This window comes from Chiloscyllium plagiosum, unplaced genomic scaffold, assembly GCF_037043375.1.
Source record: "Chiloscyllium plagiosum isolate Xiang-an unplaced genomic scaffold, Cpla_swu_hap1 HiC_scaffold_45, whole genome shotgun sequence".
Lineage (NCBI taxonomy): Eukaryota > Metazoa > Chordata > Chondrichthyes > Orectolobiformes > Hemiscylliidae > Chiloscyllium > Chiloscyllium plagiosum.
This window is the reverse complement of record NW_028270183.1, coordinates 13,493,184-13,513,061: the sequence shown is the minus strand read 5'-3', so window position 1 is coordinate 13,513,061 and position 19,878 is coordinate 13,493,184. Positions and strand designations below refer to the sequence as shown.

General features: G+C 46.7%; 1 protein-coding gene across 1 annotated transcript in view; it reads left to right on the top strand.

The window, feature by feature from the left end:
• Positions 1-10,996, top strand: part of LOC148136393 (uncharacterized) — a 100,982-nt gene extending 89,986 nt beyond the window's left edge. The window contains exons 5-7 of the mRNA XM_087983253.1: positions 4,471-4,688; positions 8,812-8,902; positions 9,710-10,996. Coding sequence (XP_087839379.1) covers positions 4,471-4,558 — 88 coding nt within the window. The 3' untranslated portion in view covers positions 4,559-4,688; positions 8,812-8,902; positions 9,710-10,996. The remainder of the gene's footprint in view (positions 1-4,470; positions 4,689-8,811; positions 8,903-9,709) is intronic.
• The last annotated feature ends 8,882 nt before the right edge of the window (positions 10,997-19,878 follow it).

Sequence of the window (19,878 nt, the reverse complement as noted above, 5' to 3'; positions counted from 1 at the left end):
GGGTTAGCCATGGGGAATGCAGGGTTCCAAGGACAGGGTAAGGCAGGTGGGTCTGGACAGGATTCACTTCAGAGGGTCGGTGTGGATGGGCTGAATGGTCTGCTCCCATATGATTAGGAACTCTATTCTATTTTTAAAAAGCGCTTCTGGAAGAGTCCTTCAGAGTTGCACTTTTCCAGGCAGGCAACAATAAAAGGGATTCTAACGTTTGAAAGGGAAGAGGATGAATACTAGCGAATGATGTGCTGGGATTTGGCAGTATAGTAGGGGAATGGAAATAATTGGTTAGCTCTTTTAAAGGGGCAACGCAGGCATGGTGTTCTCAATGACCTCATTCTATGCTGCATTGTCCGAAGGGTGACCTTATAGAGGTTTATAAAATCATGAGGAGCATGGATAGGGTAAATAGACAAAGTCTTTTCCCTGGGGTGGGGGAGTCCAGAACTAGAGGGCATAGGTTTAGGGTGAGAGGGGAAAGATATAAAAGGGACCTAAGGGGCAACTTTCTCACACAGAGGGTGGTGCGTGTATGGAATGAGCTGCCAGAGGAAGTGGTGGAGGCTGGTACAATTACAGCATTTAAAAGGCATCTGGATGGGTATATGAATAGGAAAAATTTAGAGGGAAATGGGCCAAATGCTGGCAAATGGCACCAGGTTAATTTAGGATATCTGGTCGGCATGGCCGAGTTGGACCAAAGGGTCTGTTTCCGTGCTGTACATCTCTATGACTCCATGTGTGGTCCTTGGGAAGGGCAGTTTAAAAAAGAGAGGTGAACTATGCAGTACGCTATGATTCTAAACACTTGCATTCATGTTGCACCTCCCCTGACTTCAGAGCTGCCAAAGCACTTTATGATTACTTTTGGAGCATGGCCAATGTGGAAAATGTTAGTTTGCACACACAAAGTGGTGCGGACCAGGTGATGTTTTTAGCCTGATGCTGACTGACAGATTAACCAATACCGGTGAGGAGACAGGACGAACACTTCGGCACCCACAAGTCCCAAAGTTTGGGGGGGGGGGGGGGGGGGAGGGGCGAGAAAGAATCGCGTGTGACTAATTTGATCCCACGCTATCACATTGTACATAAAATGGAATCTAATCTCGCACCCAGCCGAAATTCCTGGTTAATCATTCACTTGCGAGGACAGCACACGCTAGCAGGAGGAGGGCACACACGCAGACTGGACTGGATTCGAAGGAGCAGGACTGCTTTACCACTGAGAAAGGTCCTATAGATTGAGATGGAAAGCTGGGTTGAGGTCCACAGTTCAGAGCTCTGAAGCTCTGAACGGACTCGTTGGAAGGAGCAATGGTGAATTGAGAACTGGTGGCTGGGTGTGTCCAAGGTCAGGGTTTCCATTGAGAGTAAGACAACAGGAATGTGTTCTTCGAGAGTGGAATGTGTGGGATCAACGCATATATTATGCAAGGAAAGCCATAAATGCAGCTCTGAGGAAGGATCACTGGACCCAATTTGTTAACTCTGCTTTCTCTCCACAGGTCCTGGCAGACCTGCTGAGTTTCTCCAGCAATTTCTGTTCAAATCCAAAATTTTGACCCTGCCATGAGTCAAAACCCCAGTATTATTTTAGACTGTGTATCATTCAGGAGTGTTGCTGAACAAAGAGGCCTTGGAGTGCAGGTTCATAGCTCCTTGAAAGTGGAGTCGCAGGTAGATAGGATAGTGAAGAAGGCGTTTGGTATGCTTTCCTTTGTTGGTCAGTGCATTGAGTACAAGAGTTGAGAGATCATGTTGCAGCTGTACAGGATGCTAGTTAGGCCACTTTTGGAATACTGCGTGCAATTCTATTCTCCCTGCTGTGGGAAGGATGTTGTGAAACATGAAAGGGTTCAGAAAAGATTTACGAGGATGTTGCTGCCAGGGTTGGAGGGTTTGAGCTGTAGGGAGAGGCTGAATAGGCTGGGGCTGTTTTCCCTGGAGCATCGGAGATTGAGTGGTGACCTAATGGAGATTTACAAAATCACGAGGGGCATGGATAGGGTCAATAGCCGAGGTCTTTTCCCCTAGGTGAGGGAATCCATAACTAGAGGGCATAGGTTTAGGGCGAGAGGGGCAAGATTTAAAAGAAACCTAAGGGGCAACGTTTTCATGCAGTGTGTGGTGTGTGTATGGAATGAGCTGCCAGAGGAAGTGGTGGAGGCTGGTACAATTACAGCATTTAAAAGGCATCTGGATGGGTTATGAATAGGAAGGTTTAGTGGGATATGGGCCAAATGTTGGCAAAGGAGACTAGATTAATTTATGTGGTCAGCATGGACGAGTTGGACCAAAGGGTCTGTTTCCATGCGGTACAGCTCTATGGCTCTCTAACTGTCCCTCATGGGAGAGTCTCAGACTGGAGGGCATAGTATCAGAATAAAGGCAAGTTTAGGCTGAAATGAGGAGGAATGAACTCTCCAAGAGGATTGTGAAGCTTTGGAATGGTTTGCTGTAGAGAACTGTTGGGGTGGGGCGGAGTCCTTGTGTATGTTTAAGGCTGAGATAGATAGATACCCGATCAGTCTGAAAATCAAGGGGATAGGGCAGGAATTTGGAAGTGAGCGATGGCAATCCTATCGAAAGGCAGAGGGGCCGAATGGCCTCCTCTTGTTCCTGTTTCTGATGGGCTTCCGGCTATTCATTTCGCACATTCCCCCGCGTTGGTCTGTGCTTCCCTGGTTTCAGGACCACGGCTGGGCTGGTTTCTGACAGAGGGTAGTAGATACAAGCAACCTCCCACCTAACCCTTTCAAGGTGCTGAGTGTGCAAATCCGGCTGACCCTGTCTGTGAGGGACAGCCATAATGTCAGAGTAGGCCCTCCTGTCTGTGCCCTCTTGAGTGGCTGTAAAAGATGGCTCTTCCAACTAGTGTCTGAAGAGCAAGTGGTGGATGTGGGCGCTGTTAAAACATTTAGATAAGAAGTTGAATAGGAATGGTTTGGAGGGTCTAGTTTAGTTTGGGATCATGCTCAGTGTGGACTGAAGGGTCTGTTTCCGTGCTGTATGAGTATAAGATTGGGGGAACATTCTCCCTGGTGCTAGATGAAGTAATTGTTATGAAGGGGTTAATGCTTGTGTTACATTAGCTCCACCAATGGGAGTTCTTTTACTGTGTGCAAACAGGCCATTCGGCCCAACAAGTCCACACCGACTCTCCGAAGAGTAACCCACCGAGATCCATTCTTATGACACTACATTTACCCCCGGTTAATGCAGCTAACCTACACATCCCTGAACATGTGAACAATTTCCCATGGCCAATCCACCCTAACCTGCACATCTTTGGACTGTGGGAGGAAACCTGAGCACCCAGAGGAAACTAACATTTGGAGTTTGCACATTTTCCCCTCCGTGTCTGTGTGGGTTTCCTCCCAGGTGCTCCGGTTTCCTCCCACAGTCCAAAGATGTGTAGGTTAGGGTGGATTCCCAATGCTAAATTGTACTGGTGTGCAGATTAAGTGGATTAGCCATTAAAACTGCCGGGTTACAGGAATGGGGTGGGTGTAGGTGAGATGCCCTTCAGAGGGTCGGTGTGGACCTGATGGGCCAAGTGGCCTGCTTCCACACAGTAGGGATTTTATTCTATCTGAAGCAGATACTGAAATCGCTGGAGAAACTCTGCAGGTGCTGGCAGCATCTGTGAAGAGAGGGAGAAAAAAAAGGTTAACATTTCGAGTCCAGAATGAATCCCCTTTGGGCCCAGAACATCTTAGACTCGAAACATTAAGTCTGATTTTCTTGCTGTCTCTGGATAAATGCTGAGTTTCTGGAATATTTGCTGTTTTCCCTTTGGAAATGAGTTCAACGAGGGCACAGTTGAGTCAAAATAGGGTGGGAATGCTTAAATAATCAAAAGAGAGAGAAGCAGCTCTTCAATGTACAATGACTTGTGCAATGGCTTGAGTGCAGCTCAGTAATTATCAGAGTGAACCTTTGTAAGGGAGGTACTGATTTGACACAATGGGGCAGGGAGGGCTAGAGTGTTTATAAATTGACGATGTTAAAATTAACATTAAAGGGAAGGAAGAGACATTTAAGGAGGGCACTAGCTGCTTACTTGGATGGACGTAATGTGCAAGAGTTCAGAGAGAAAGCCAGAGATGAGCACGAGCTAATGACCTTCATTTGGCGCAGACAAGATGGGCCGAATGGCCTGGTTGGGATTTTGAAATGGGTTGTGTTTGTCCCAAGCTGGGCAGGTCCAGGCCTAATTTCAGAGGCAGGAGTTCACCTGAAGAGATCATTTTTAAAAATATATAGGTAAACAAGCAAAGAGGATAGGCTGTCCACAAGATTGCAAACGCACTCCATATCAGCATAGGATTAATGATAAAAGAGACCGCAAGTGGGTTACAGAGAACACTAACGTGCGGTTTCCTCCATTCATTCTCAGAAAGTTCACTGTGTGAAGCTTTGCAGGCAACAGTTGCCTATCTAATAGATGACTATCAATTTCTTTTCCAGCGAACTCGAGCAGTGGTTTCGACATGAGGCAAGTGGTATTTCCAGGAAACAGCCCTTTCTTGACGGACTAACCTTGATTTCGGTGTGATTGAGTCACGGAGGCCAGAGCTCGGGTCAGAGGGCGGCCATAGAATTCAGAATGCGATGAGCATTCACTTGCTCGAAGCCTTCCTGCAGACACCCAAAACACCATTTGGCGACTGGACTGTGCCCCACAGGTATACACCCGTTTGTAAACACTTCTTCCTTTGATCGGCTATTCCCAAATCATCCCCCTTGGCATTTCCTCCACGCTATTGGGACTGGTTTCTCTGACCAGAAATTGAACTGGACTAGCCATATAAACACAGTGGCTACAAGAGTGGGGCAGGGGTTAGGAATCCTGCGGTCAGTGACTCCCCAAAACCTGTCCACCATCTACAAGGCACAAGTCAGGAGTGTGCTGGAGTATTCCCCACTTGCCCTGGATGGGGGCAGCTCCAACAACACTCAAGTAGCTTGACACTATTCAAGACAGAGCAACCCGCTTGATTGGCACCACATCCACAAGCATCCACTCCCTCCACCATCACCAATGCTCAGTAGCAGCAGTGTGTACCACCTACAAGATCCACTGCATAAATTCACCAAAGATCCTTAGGCAGCACCTGCCAAACCCACAACCTCTACCATCTCGAAGGATTGGGGCAGCAGATACATGGCAACACTACCCCCTTGCGAGTTCCCCTCCAAGCCACTCACCGTCCTGACTTGGAAACATATCGCCGCTCCCTCGGTGTCGCTGGGTCAGAATCCCGGAATTCCATCCCTAACAGCACTGTCCCTACATCCCAATGATGGCAACAGTTCTCAAAGGTGACCAGGGATGAGCAATAAATGCTTGCCCAGCCAGGGACACCCACCTCCCATGAATGAATGGAAAAAAAAAGTCCCCTCCCCAGCTAAAACAGCATTCTCTGGAATCCTAAGTCAGGGGAAATATTAAACCATGGTTTTGCGTTCACCCCCATGGGAGGTGGGCATTGCTGGCAAGACCAGCTTTTATTACTCATCCCTAATTGTCCTCGAACCCAGTGGCTTGCTCGACCATTTCCAGGGGCAGTTAAGAGTCATTCACGTTGCTGTAGGTCCGGAGTCACATGTAGGCCAGACCAGGTAAGGACTGCAGATTTCCTTCCCGCAGTTGGACATGGGTGGACCAGATGAAGAGTCAAAACTTTAACTCCGTCTCTCTCTCTCTCTCCACAGTTTCACCCGGTGCTCTCTGTTTGATTTAGGATGTATTGAAGAATCAAAGGCCAGGTTTAAATCAGGCTAAATTATTCCACAATTAATACAGAAAAAAAACCACCTGAGTTCACCCAGCAAAACTAAAATTGTTGCATGTCATGTTGTGTCCTGAAATCCAATTGGAAAAGCTTGCTTCTTGTGTTGTGGTGTTCCCATTCCGATCTCAGCCTTCATGTTACAACTAGATACATGTACAAGGCACCAGAGGTCTATACCTTGGCTAGTCTTCAGTACTTTGAAAAGGAGAATTGGAGACAGGTTGGAATGGAGGATTGTTGTCTTGAGTTTTAAGCCTATTTATGAGGGGCATGGATAGGGTAAATAGGTAAAATCTTTTTCCTAGGGTCAGGGAGTCCAGAACTAGAGGGCATAGGTTTAGGGAGAGAGGGGAAAGATATAAAAGAGACCTACGGGGCAACTTTTTCACTGAGAGGGTGGTACGAGTATGGAATGAGCTGCCAGAGGAAGTGGTGGAGGCTGATACAATTACAACATTTAAGAGGCATTTGGATGGGTATATGAATAGGAAGGGTTTGGAGGGATATGGGCCGGGTGCTGGCAGGTGGGACTAGATTGGGTTGGGATATCTGGTCGGCATGGACGGGTTGGACCGAAGGGTCTGTTTCCATGCTGTACATCTCTATGACTCTGATTCTAAATCACCCAATGATTCCACCTTCAAATGATACCATCCCCAATGCCCTCTACTGGCACTATGTGGCAAGTCTCAAACTCCCTCAGAAGAGCTATTTGCTGAGCTTTAATGATTAGTTCATGATGGATCATCCATGGGCCATTGGAGGGAGTGTGTTTGATACGGTTGAGTTGCTATGCTTGTAACTACTGAGGGAGTGCCATATAGTCAGATGTGCTGTCTTCCATATGAGATGTTGAATTGAGGGCCCGTCTACCCTCTTGAGTGGACATAGCAATTTTCAAAGTGCTATTTTGAAGACTAGATGCAGTACAGTGACAACGTTTAAAAGACATTTGGACAGAGACATAAACAGGAAAGATTTAGAAGGATCTGGGCCAAACGCAAGGGGGACTAGTTTAGTTTGGGAAACTGGATCAGCATGGACATGTTCAACTGAAGGGTCTGTTTCCGTGGTGTATGACTCTAGAATGAGGTAGAGTTAAACTCCTGACCAATCAATCAGAATCACAAAATGAAATTATCTGGTCATTGCTCTCGAATCCATTGGTTTGTCATAGAGTCATAGAGATGTACAGCATGGAAACAGATCCTTCGGTCCAACCTGTCCATGCCAACCAGATATCCCAACCCAATCTAGTCCCACCTGCCAGCACCCGGCCCATATCCTTCCAAACCCTTCCTATTCATATACCCATCCAAATGCCTCTTAAATGTTGCAATTGTACCAGCCTTCACCACTTCCTCTGGCAGCTCTTTCCATACCCGTACCACCCTCTGTGTGGAAAAGTTGCCCCTTAGGTCCCTTTTATATCTTTCCCCTCTCACCTTAAACCGCTGCCCTCTAGTTCTGGACTCCCCGACCCCAGGGAAAAGACTTTGCCTATTTACCATATCCATGCCCCTCATAATTTTGTAAACCTCTATAAGGTCACCCCTCAGCCTCCGATGCTCCAGGGAAAAGGACAGTTAAGAGTTGACCATGTTGTGGTGGGTCTGGAGTCATGTGTCGGTCAGACTGGTGAAGGGGCAGGTTTCCATCCCCCTCTTGGACATGGGTGAACCTGAAGAAGAGTCGGTTGTGGAGGTTCCTTTAGGGGATGTGGTTGTCACTGAGAAGGCCAGCACTTGGTGTCCATCCCTAACTGCCCTTCAGTTGACTGACTGGCTCAGCCATTCCAGAGGGCAATTAAGAAGAGCCAATCATATTGCTGTAGGTCGGGAGTCTGACATACACCACACCAGGTCAGGATGACAGATAGCATTCTCTAATTGACATGAGCAAACCAGGTCGGAGTCTGCAAGAATCCGAGATAGCTTTCAGTTCCAGAGTTACGAACTGAACTGGAATTCCAGTAGGTGGTGTTTGAAGCCACGAGGCTGTGGCGTACTGGGCCAGTATCATCACTGGACTGCCATATCCCTCCCAATTGGCTGCCAGATCCTGGACCTCCTCATGCATTTGGGATCTAACTAAATTGGATCTTCCAAAGCAATGGTGCCGGAGTTCATGAAGCTGCCTGAAGGAACTCTTTATTCACAGTTTGGTCTGTACACGTACTATGTCAACACACCGTCTGAGGCTCTCCCTCCTGCCAGCACTCTCTTTCTACATAATCCCCATTACACCATTATACATTGGTGCCATGTTAATCCCACTCTAACCTACACTCTGCAACAATGATAACACTCCAAAGACAGTTCACTGGCAGCAGCTGTCCACTGGGCATGCTAACATGACACTAGTTTTCCTTTCCCTCTTGTTAGTTTTGAGAGTTAGAATACATCGCACAGATATTGTTAATATCCCGTTCCCAGGATTTGTTTTGTCCACTTGGTTAAAATGTGTGAGTTAAAGTGGCAATCTGTACCTGTTTCAACTCGAGTCAGTCTCAGACTGGGGTTGCTGGACTGAACCTCACAATACAACTCGAGCATTTAATTTGACATGACAGACCAGAACTGCTGAGTTGGAAGTTTGACTTTCCGCAGAGATTTCAACTGATCTGCCTGTTCAGGCAGGTGATAAAGATTTCCCTCGGCACAATCTAGAGAAGAACAGGGTGTTTCCTTGGCTAGCATACCTCTCACCCAAGCAAATATAAATCAGTTAATTAGTTTTGCATCTTAATCGTACTTGCAGTAAGTTGTGGTAAGCAGAATAACACTGAACAGCAAATGAGAGCAAGACTTCCATTTACACCCTGTTTCGAAACCTTGCGACATTCCAAACATTTATCCACTCGACAGCTGCCTCTCACACACGGCAGTCAGATCGTAACCAGGTCACCAGTTTGGAAAAAGACTCTGTTTGTCTCTCTCCGCAGATGCTGCCGAGTTTCTCCCTGTTTTCATGTCAGATTGCCAGCACCTGCAGTATTTTGCTTTCATTTCAGATCTTTGATGTCGGTCATCTTTCTCGAAGGGTGAACGTTGACCCGGACATGGATGGACAATATCCCTGTTGGTCTTCAGGATGATATTCAGGTGAGAGTTCTGACGGTGCCCCGACTAAAAGTCTCGTGGTCCCAAAGACAGCACTTTTGAGAGTAGATGCAAGTTTTACACCAGACCAACAGTTCAGGCTTGTGCACACATCTCTAGGGGCTTAACCTCACAAACTTTCCACTGAAAAGAAGGAACGTTGCTCAACTGAGGCAAGGATAACACTGCCCTCTAAATTGATGGATTATGAAGTTCTTTGATATGTTTGGGGGGGGGGCTCAGTGGTTAGCACTGTTGCCTCTCAGCGCCAGGGTCCCGGGTTCAGTTCCACCCTCAGGCGACTGTCTGTGCAGAGTTTGCGTGTTCTCCCCGTGTCTGCGTGGGTTTCCTCTGGATACTCCGGTTACCTCCCACAGCCCAAAGATGTACACGTTAGGTGGACTGGCCATGCTAAATTGCCTGTAGGCTAGGTGGATTGGCCATGCTAAATTGTCCATAGTGTGCAGGGATGTGCAGGTTAGGGTGGATTGGCCATGCTAAATTGCCCATAGTGCCCAAGGATGTGTAGGCTAGGCGGAGTGGCCAAGCTAAACTGTCCATAGTGCCCAGGGATGTGCAGGTTAGGGCAGATTGTCCATGCTAAATTACCTGTAGTGCCCAGGGATGTGCAGCATAGGGTGGATTGGCCATGGGAAATGCAGCGTTACAGGGGTAGAGTGGGATATCCTTCAGGGAGGTTGGTGTGGACACAATGGGCCAAATGGCCTGTTTCCACACTGTAGGAATTCTATAGTTATTCGGCATTGTACTAAGACAAATTAAAGCTGTTCTATGACTTTTACTTTACAGCATGTGACATAAAGGTTCAAATGCCTTCAGAGATGGTTCATTATCACCCATTGATATCAAAGGCTGTCCACCTTCCACCGGGAGATTGGATTTATGAATTACCCACTGGCTTCCAGTTTAGGGTCACCACTGTCTCAGTCACAGTGACTGCAGCAGCACTACAACAAAGGAGAGGCCATTCACCTCATTGAGTGTGCATCTAGCGCCAATTCCATCACGACCGGTTAGCTGACGGTACCCAGATGGAAATCCATCACTCTCAGTTTTTGACGTTTTGAGTTGGCGCCCCCTCCTGACTCAAAAGATTTCAGATGAAGATTTCCATTAACACCAAACCAAAACCCTGGGATTCCCTGGCCCTATCATTACCCAGAGTACTCCAGTTGGTAGTTGACTCCAAGTCTTTGCTGCTCTCTGGTGGGGGGGAGGTGGGGGTAAGCCTTTTCACTGTAATTCCTGATTGGATTCACGAGTAGTTTATTTCCAACACTCGGCCTCCACTTCCAGTCTTCAGAATGACCTCACCTCAGTTGCCCGAATCAAACCCTTTCATTCTCGACCTTTATCTGTCAGCCCTTCCTGCTCCTGAGACTCAAGAGTCTATTGGATCCCAGGTCTCGAATCTCTGGTACAACAGGAGTAGACTTGACATTCGTGGCCTAGCTTAATGAGGTGGGGAGGATAATCAGGCCGGGGTTCCTCTCCCGATTGTAATTAGAAAGATATGTCATCCTTGTCTTCAAAACCAATCTGAAGAAAAAATGTATGTCACAATGCGACATAGATACGTAGAAAATAGGAGGAAGAGTAGGCCATTTGAGCCTGCTCCACCATTCAATAAGATCATGGCTGATCATCCCAACCCTGTTCCCACGTTCTCCCCCATACCCCTTGCTCCCTTCAGCCCTAAGAACTATAACTCCTTCTTGGAGACATTCGATGTTTTGACTTCAACAGGAAATCCCACTGGCTGCCCACTCTCTTGGTGAAGATGTTACTCCTCACCTCCATCCTAAATGACATACCCCATATCCTCAGACTCTGATCACATGGTGTAGCTATTCAGAACTACATATTCTGGACTTACAGGGAAGCTGTACAGAAACCTGGGGATGGATAAACAGGTGAAATAACCGCTGTCTGGTCAGTGCAACATTTGGAGCTTCAAATAAACATTTTGCACTTGACAATGGATTAAATTCCTCCACCACCTTCACTGCTGCCACATTCGGTCTGTCAAGACCCACTGACATTATATTCGAAATAAACTGTTAATACGACTGCAAATGCACATGCTCTATTGGACTGTACTGGTATCAAAATACAGACCTAACATGCAAAGTTAAGTTGTGGGCTATGGAGAAAGAGTTCTCTTCCACAAGGGCCATTATGACTTACTGAGGGGCTGAATGGCCTAACGGGCATGCTATCACAGTGGCACAGTGAGACAGTAGTTAGCACTGCTGCCTCACAGCGCCTCAAGTGACTGTTTGTGTAGTGTTTGCACATTCTCTCAGTGTCTGCATGGGTTTCCTCTGGGTGCTCTAGTTTCCTCTCACAATCCAAAGATGTACAGGTTAGGGTGTATTGGCCGTGCTAAATTGCCCATAGTGTCCAGGGATATGTAGGTTAGGTGCATTAGTCAGGGATACATTTAGAGTAATATGTTGGAGGAAATGGGTCTGGGTGGGTTACTTTTCGGATGATAGGTATGACTTGTTGGGCCGAATGGCCCACACTATAGGAACTCTATGATCATTCTATGGTTTGCATTATTTGTTGGCTCGCTCACCAGAAGATAGGAAAGAGCCTTGTTCACTGTGGACTACTGTCGCTGAAGGGGATTCCTGGTGATGTGATTTTAGAGGAACACAGAATCACATTGCCAGGGATTACCAATTGGCGGCACGTATTACATCGGCAATCTGAAACCTGCTCCTGTATGAAGACTTATTTCTCTGCAATGAGAGGACAATGAAGAAGATGAATTTCATTTGAGGAACGAGTTCCAGGCCAGCAACGTTACCACAAAGTCACCGTCTTCCACCTGTTTCCTGAGTTTATTGGACAGTGACTGACCAGATGTTAATTGTTCAGACCCTATTCCAGGCATGAGCACGCGACCTCAGTTGAGGTCAGCAGTCCATATAAGGAGGGTCATTTAAAGGGCACAGTGATGGAAGCCATCCTTTCGTATTCCACTTTGAGTTGGTCTTGGCAAGAAGGGAAGATGGGAAGAGATTGGGATAGAGAGTCACACAACTGAACAGGAAGAGTCCCATCGAGTGGGGTGGTTGAGAAATAAGTTCTTGAGTGAGAATTTATGATTCCTTCAGGATGGAATCCTTACCGGATAGAGACGATATTGCCCCTCTCCGAGGCAGCGCCCTGAGGTACAGGGCTTAGTTAATTTGTGAACAGAGTTGTAACTGCATTCTTGTTCACAGTGGCTAAGTTCCGCACCTCTCGGGCATAACTCAACGAGAAGACACCTCGGTTCTCCTGCTGCTGAATCCGTTGGCGGACATTACGAGACTTAGCAGCTTCCAATTGTGAGGTGAAGGTCACCGCTTCTAGTCATTGACCCTGTTTGGTCGCTGGGAACTGTGAGGGAGGTGTGTCATCGCCCCAGGACGAAGCCGGTCAAATGTGGATACATCACTTTGCAAAGAGCCGTCGCTGCCAATGAGCCAGCACAGACTGGAAGGCACTGGAGTGGAAGTAGACCATTCAGCCCATCGAATCTACTGCACCATCCAATAAAATCCAAATCATCTTGAACTCCGCTTCCCCCCCCACCCACCCACCCACCCAATCCTTAATTTCCTCGCCAGTTCAGGATTTGTCTTTCTCAGCCTTAAATGTCCTTAAGGGCTCAACCTCCCATAGCCCCTCACTGGTAAAGACTTCCACAGATTCACCACCGCCTCCCCCCACCACCTGGAGAACAATTTCCTCCTCAGCTTTATCTTAACTATGTGAGCCCCTTACTCCGAGATTATTCCCTCTGGTCCTAAACTCTCCCAACAAGGAGAAGCAATCATTCCAAGTCCACCCCTGTCAATTGTCCTAAGATTTCCAGCTTATTCCATCAGTCACTTTGTTTGGGAATTCCTGACTGATCAATGTTCCTATAAATGTGATGATGAAACCACTTCCATGAGGAATAAATGTTGGCCTTGAATTAATGCTGTGCGACCTTTAGCGTTGCCTTGAGAGGGCAGGCATGTTAAATCAATTGGAATTTTTACGTCCCTCAACATCTAGCCTATCAAGCTTCAGGTATCTCAGCCAAACCTCCGTTCCCTAAAAAACGTGAACCAGATTGGCTTGCACACACCAATTAATTCATTGTCATCATCTGACTCTTAATCCCAGATCTTTTATTTAACTGAATTCAACTTCTACCCCGCAAGGATTTGAACCTGGGACCTCCGAACATCGATTGGGTCTCTGGAATAAAACAGGGTGAAAGTAAGATCTACGGATGCTGGAGATCAGAGTCGAGAGTGTGATGCTGGAAAAGCACAGCAGGTCAGGCAGCAGTCGAGGAGCAGGAGGAGGGGCTTGCTAGAGGGGCCGAATGGCCTGCTTATGCCACGACTCCAACCCTGGCCGACTAATCAGCTCTCCCTTCTCACACAGTATTCAGCGTTGATTTCCTTTTACGTTGGCATTCTTGAAAATGGTCCTGATGAAAAACTTTGACAAAGTGTGTCGTCTTACAGCACTTATACCCAAGCCCTCTCCTGCCAAATGATTACTTCAAATGTACAGGATGATAGATGTTACTTATACAGCTGTGAAGCATCCTTGTGCTGGGAAGATATAATTTACAACCAAAAGATAATTGTTTTGTTCTATTCTTCCCTCAGATGGAGATTCACCACCTCTCATATCTTCACACTAAACATAAAGTGTCACAAAGCAATGCAACTTTGTGGTCTCAGTCTCTACCAAGTTCAGGGCAGCATGGTGGCTCAGTGGTTAGCACTGCTGCCTCACATCGCCAGGGACCCAGGTTCGATTCCACCCTCAGGAAACTGTCTGTGTGGAGTTTGCACATTCTCCCCGTGTCTGTGTGGGTTTGCTCCCATTTCCTCCCACAGTCCAAAGATGTGCATGTTAGGGTGAATTGGCCATGCTAAATTGCCCACAGTGTTTAGGGACATGTAGGTTTGGTGTGCATTAGTCAGGGGTAAATATAGGGTAGGGGAATGGACCTGGGTGGGTTACTCTTCGGATGGTCAGTGTGGACATGTTGGGCCAAAGGCCTGTTTCCACATTGTAGGGAATCAATGGCTGGTCTTAGCCAGTTCATAGGGGAGAGGTGCTGGGGAGTCCATTTCAATTTTTAGACTCAAACCCTGGGGACTTGGAACTTTGAGGCTCGGAGGTCAAAATACTATCAACTGAGCCTCTGTAGACTTCCAAATGAAGCATCAGGAAGCCTGGTTCTTGCTTAATAGAGACCAGCTTTCCATGCTGTACTCATCAGGACAAATGCAAGAATGCCAAATTTCCACTGATCGCATTGGTTTATACTGCAGGAGAAAAGGGTGCTGATTGGTTGGTACGTTGATTGGGCAAATCATTCCCACCAAGAAGGCAATCAGGAATCATAGACTTCCGATGCTCCTGGGTAATTAAGAAAAAAGTGCAAAATTTAAACACATTTCTCTCATTTGAAGAGAATAGACCTTTCATTCATGTGATGAGGGCATCCCTGACAAGTCCAGCATTTATTAACCATCCCTAATTGCCCAGAGGACACTTAAGAGTCAACCCCATTGCTGTGGGTCTGGAGTCACGTGTAGGCCAGACCAGGGAAGGTTTCCTTCCCTAAAGCGTGTCAGTGAACCGGATGGGTTTTTCCGACAGTGGATCATTCTTAATTCCGGAGTTTTCCCTTTTAAATTGAATTCAAATTCCACTATCTGCCATGGTGAGATTTGAATCCAGGTCCCCAGAACACTACCTCAGTTTGTGGATTAACAGTCCAGTGAGAATACCATTAGACCATCCCTGCTGCATGCAAATGCTTAGATATTTCGCTTAGACATCAATGAACCACATGAGAAGCGCGATTGATTTTTCTTGTTGGTGTGGCTATTAGGACACTGTCCAACTCACCCTGCCCTATCACAGAATCCCATTGACCAGTAAGCCCTTTGTTTTGGGTTTTGCAAGCACAGGTTGGCCGAAGATAGTCTGCACTCTGAAACAGCCGAAGGACGTTTTGGGGAGGGAAGGACGGAATCTGGGAAAGGATGGTCATCAAAGGTGAGGCAAGGAGAGAAGGGACGGACACAATTCGGAAAGGGGGAGATTCAGCAGGGAGTGTGATTGAATGATTTCAGTAGAAGACTCTTCCCCTCACTTCAAGGGACTTCTATGCAATGAAAAATTCCAGCTGCGACTCCAAAGCCCAGTACTCACAAGGCAAATTGGACTCTACCTCCCGTGCCTACTGAGCTGATAATCAGTTGATAATCAGATACACTGGCTCAGTTCAGCAGGAACAGGAGTTGAGTACCATTTTCACCCATCGAATGAAAAGCAACACATGATGTTGTAATTATGGTCACTGAGGCCTAGCAGGGCCTGTCAGTTCTGGCATTTGTTCTAAGTTACCAAGGCTTGGGAAACTGAGCTTATGCTCATTAGATGGGGAGATGGTTAAGGGTAGTCTGGTCAACTGCTTTGTTACACATTTGGTGGGTCCTGAACCCAGGCCTTCTGGTTCAGAGAGACGGACAGTACCTATAAAACATACTCAATGTAGTGGGAGCTTTCAAGAAAGTCAATAAGGAGAGGCTCCCATTGATAGAAGGGTGGATGACCATAGTGACAGAGATTTTAGACCAACAGAAAGGAAAGCAGAGGACTTGAAAATATATTTCACACACCAAGTAGTTACACTCTAGTTAGCTGATGGCACAGTGGAAGCAGATTCATTAGTCAATTTCAAAAGGAAATTAAATACTGTGGCGAATTACCAGTAATACTGCTGATGTTATAGAGATCGTGATATAGTACTCACGACTCTGAAAACTCCCTCCTGAGTCTGCTCAGCCTGAAACTTTCAATTCTTCCACCGTACCATCAGTGATGACAACTCAGTACCATCAAATGCTAGGATGATAATGTTTCTCCTTTATTTGAAACAGAAAGGAGAACTTGTCAGATCATATTCCCCCTGAATGAACAACAGCACAACAACAACATGGTCTAGCCACAGAGCGCCTTTAACAATTTTATTTATTCACTCACAGTACGTGTGTGCCACTGGCTAATGTCAGTATTGAACCGCAGTTGAGAGTTGACCGCGATGCTGTGTGTCTGGAGTCACATGTAGGCCAGACCGGGTAAGGATGGCAGATTCCCTTCCTTAAAGGAGATTAATGAACCAGATGGGTCTTTCCCTGACAATTGGCAACAGTTTGGTGGTCACCATTAGACCCTCAATTCCAGATTTGTATTGAATTCAAATTCTAACTCATGGCCTCTGGCTTAATAATCCAGCGATCACGGCAGATGGTGGGATTTGAATTCATTAAAGCTCTAGAATTAAGACTAACGTTATCAATTGTCGAAAAAGCCCATCTGGTTCACTGATGCCCTTTAGGGAAAGAAACTGCCGTCCTTACCTGGTCTGGCCTACATGTGACTCCAGACCCACAGCAACCCGGTCAACTGTTAACCACACTCTGGGCAATTAGGGGCGGACAATAAACGCTGGGCCTGGTCAGAGACGTTCTCATCCTGTGAAAGCTTGAAAAAAAAACTGTTGGCGATCTGAAGCAAACACAGAGAACACGGAGAAACTCAGGAAGGGTCTGGCAGCATCTCTGGAGATAACATTTCGATTCATGCGTGATTCTTCTTCGGAGTTTTCAACAGAGAGTAACAGGATAATGTGGGAAAATGGCATCGATCAACCAGGATCTAGAATGGAGGAGCAGGCTCAATGGGCTGAGTGGCCTCCTTTTACTTTTGTTTCTGGTTAAGCAAGCCGTAGTGACACCTTACGAAGCTCCAAGTGTCCAAACTATTGAGAGTGGGGTTTCTACTTTATCTGCCCCCTACTGGATGGTTTTGGTGAGACACTGCCAGAGTCACTTGTGTTGTTTCGCTTGTACCACAGTGACCGTGGTGTTTTTCCACAGATGTTTCCCCGCACATTGTGGGCCAATATAGTTCAGTGATGGACTAGACCGCTACCCCTCGCACTGCAGATCGTGGAGGTGGGACTAAAGTCTCTCACCCCACAATCATGGACCATCCACTGCTTTAACATCATCCATTTTCGCTTGAGACTGCACAATAAATCATCGAGAGCAAGAGTTGATGGGGTGATGTCTGGTTGCAATCCATCATCTCACAACGGGTTTCATAGTTAAAATCACACAACACCAGGTTATAGTCTGATAGCTTTATTTGGGAGAATGAGCTTTCAGAGCACTGCTCCTTCACCAGCATTCCGAAAGCTAGTGCTTCCAAATAAACCTATTGGACTATAACCTGGTATCGTGTGATTTTTAACTTGATCCAACCGAGTCCAACACCAGCACCGCCTCACCATGGGTTTCATGTTCAGCTAATTAGGTGGATTGGCCATGCTAAATTGCCCCATAGTGTTCAGGGATGTGTGGTTAGGATGAATTAGCCATGCTAAATTGCCCATAGTGCCCAGGGATGTGTAGGTTAGGGTGAATTTGCCATGCTAAATTGTCCATAGTGTTCAAGGATGTGTAGGTTAGGGTGAATTTGCCATGCTAAATTGTCCATAGTGTTCAAGGATGTGTAGGTTAGGGTGAATTGGCCATGCTAAATTGTCCATAGTGTTCAAGGATGTGTAGGTTAGGGAGGATTGGCTATGCTAAATTGCCTGTAGTGTTCAGGGATGTGTAGGTTGGGGTGGATTAGCCATGCTAAGTTACCCATAGTGCCCAGGGATGTGCAGGTTAGGGGGAATTGGCCATGCTAAATTGCCCCATAGTGCTCAGGGATGTGCAGGTTAGGGGGAATTGGCCATGCTAAATTGCCCCATAGTGCTCAGGGATGTATAGGTTAGGGTGGATTAGCCATGCTAAATTGTCCATAATGTTCAGGGATGTGTAGGTTATGGTGGATTGGCCATGCTAAATTACCCATAGTGCCCAGGGATGTGCAGGTTAGGGGGAATTAGTCAGGGGAAATATAGGCTAGGGGAATTGGTCTGGGTGGGCTACTCTTCAGAGAGTCAGTGTGGATTGTTGGACTAAAAGGCCTGTTTCCACACTGTAGGGATTCTATTCTATTTTATTCTACCTCCTTTTGGATTTCAGCTCCACCTCAGCATTCTAGTCTTAGCATCACAAAAAGAGATTGAGGTGCTGACGAAGGCAAAAACAGATTTATAAAGATGATGCGTACAATTTATCTGGAAAAGGCTTTTCTCGAAAAGATTCGCAGAGTGGAACACCAGTCGATGCTGAGAATCTAGGACCAGAGGTTATGGTTTCAGAGGGAACTAGCCATTCCTGACTGAATTGGGGAAGTTTTCTTTCCTGGATAAAGGTTTAAAAGGAAGACTTGAAAGGATACAAGGGGCAACTTTTTTTTAACACAGAGAGTACTTCATGTGTGGAATGGGCTGCCAGAGGGATGGTGTATGTGGGGACAGTTACAACTTTTACTAGACATTTGGATAAGTCCATGAATAGGAAAGGTTTGGAGGGATATGGGCCAGGACCAGGCAGGTGGGACTAGGTTACAGTAGTCCTGGACATAGTCAGCATGGACTGGATGGACCGAAGGGTCTGTTTCCATGCTGTATGACTCTAAGTGCAGAAAATCAGATCGCTTTATCAACTCTTACCCTGGCACTCACATAAGGTGGGCACAATCTGATCACGTGAAGCCCCTCCATGATTGTATTTCTTTTCCTTCACATGATGCGGGTGTCATTAGCTGGGCCAACAATTGCTGCCCCTCCCTAATTGCCCAGAGGGCAGCGAAGAGTCAATCATCGCTGTGGGTCTGGAGCCACATGTAGTCCAGGCCGGTGACTAAGGCAGTTTCCTTCCCGAAAGGACGTTAGTGAACCAGGTGGGTTTTTCCCAACGACGCAGCTCTGAATTATAGGTTTTTAAAAATTCCAGGAGGAAGTGAGGACTGCAGATGCTGGAGATCAGAGCTGAAAAATGTGTTGCTGGAAAAGCGCAGCAGGTCAGGCAGCATTCAAGAAGCAGGAGAAGGGCTTATGCCTGAAACGTTGATTCTCCTACACTTGGATGCTGCCTGACCTGCTGCGCTTTTCCAGCAACACATTTTTCAGTTTTAAAACTTCCACTCAAACTTCACCACCTTCATTGTGGGATTTGAACCTGGGTTCCCCAGAAACTCAGGATTAACAGTCCAGTGATAATACCACTGGGGTGAGGGCACTGCTCTGTCCTATTGTATGGTCACAGGACCATGAATTGGCGATGCAGCAATCCAGGGAGAAACCGTAAACACCTGATGATGGTCTTCAGACCATACTTTGAGAGCCACTGGATTCAAAAGTCCACACAGTAGCGAGGAGGATGAGGCCGCATTGGCTCAGCCATTGATCAGTCTCTTCATCAAGGCAGCCAATGGTTGGGCCCTGACCTGTGTGAGCTGTCCAATGGGACATTAGATTCCTTACCAGGTGTCTCTCCCCAGTTTGACTTGTCCAATGAAGGGGTGACACTGTTTCTTTTCTTAAAAAAATAGTTTGATTTATTTCCACAAACATCTGACTGAAAATTGCAATAAAACGTTTCACAATAATTTTGCTTCTGTTTTCTGATCAGTTCAATTTGCATCCAATCAGATCTCGTTAAAACTGGGGTTGACCAGGAGTGCAAACTTCCAAGCACCTTTCTCTCTCTTTAATTCCTGATTTGCCTGCTCCCATGCGACCCTCAGGTGACTTCACCTGGTAGACATGGCGCCAGTGGTGTCTTTAACTGAACTGTGGCTCTTCAAGCTGCACAACAGTATCGTTGAAGAGAAATCACGAATCTTTGGAACTCCTTGCCACAGAGATCTGTGGGGGCAGAGTCCCTTTAAGGTTGGGATAGATTCTTGATCAGTCGGGGAATCGAGGGCTACAGGGAAAGGGCAGGGAAGTGGACGTGAGGAATGTCGGATCAGCC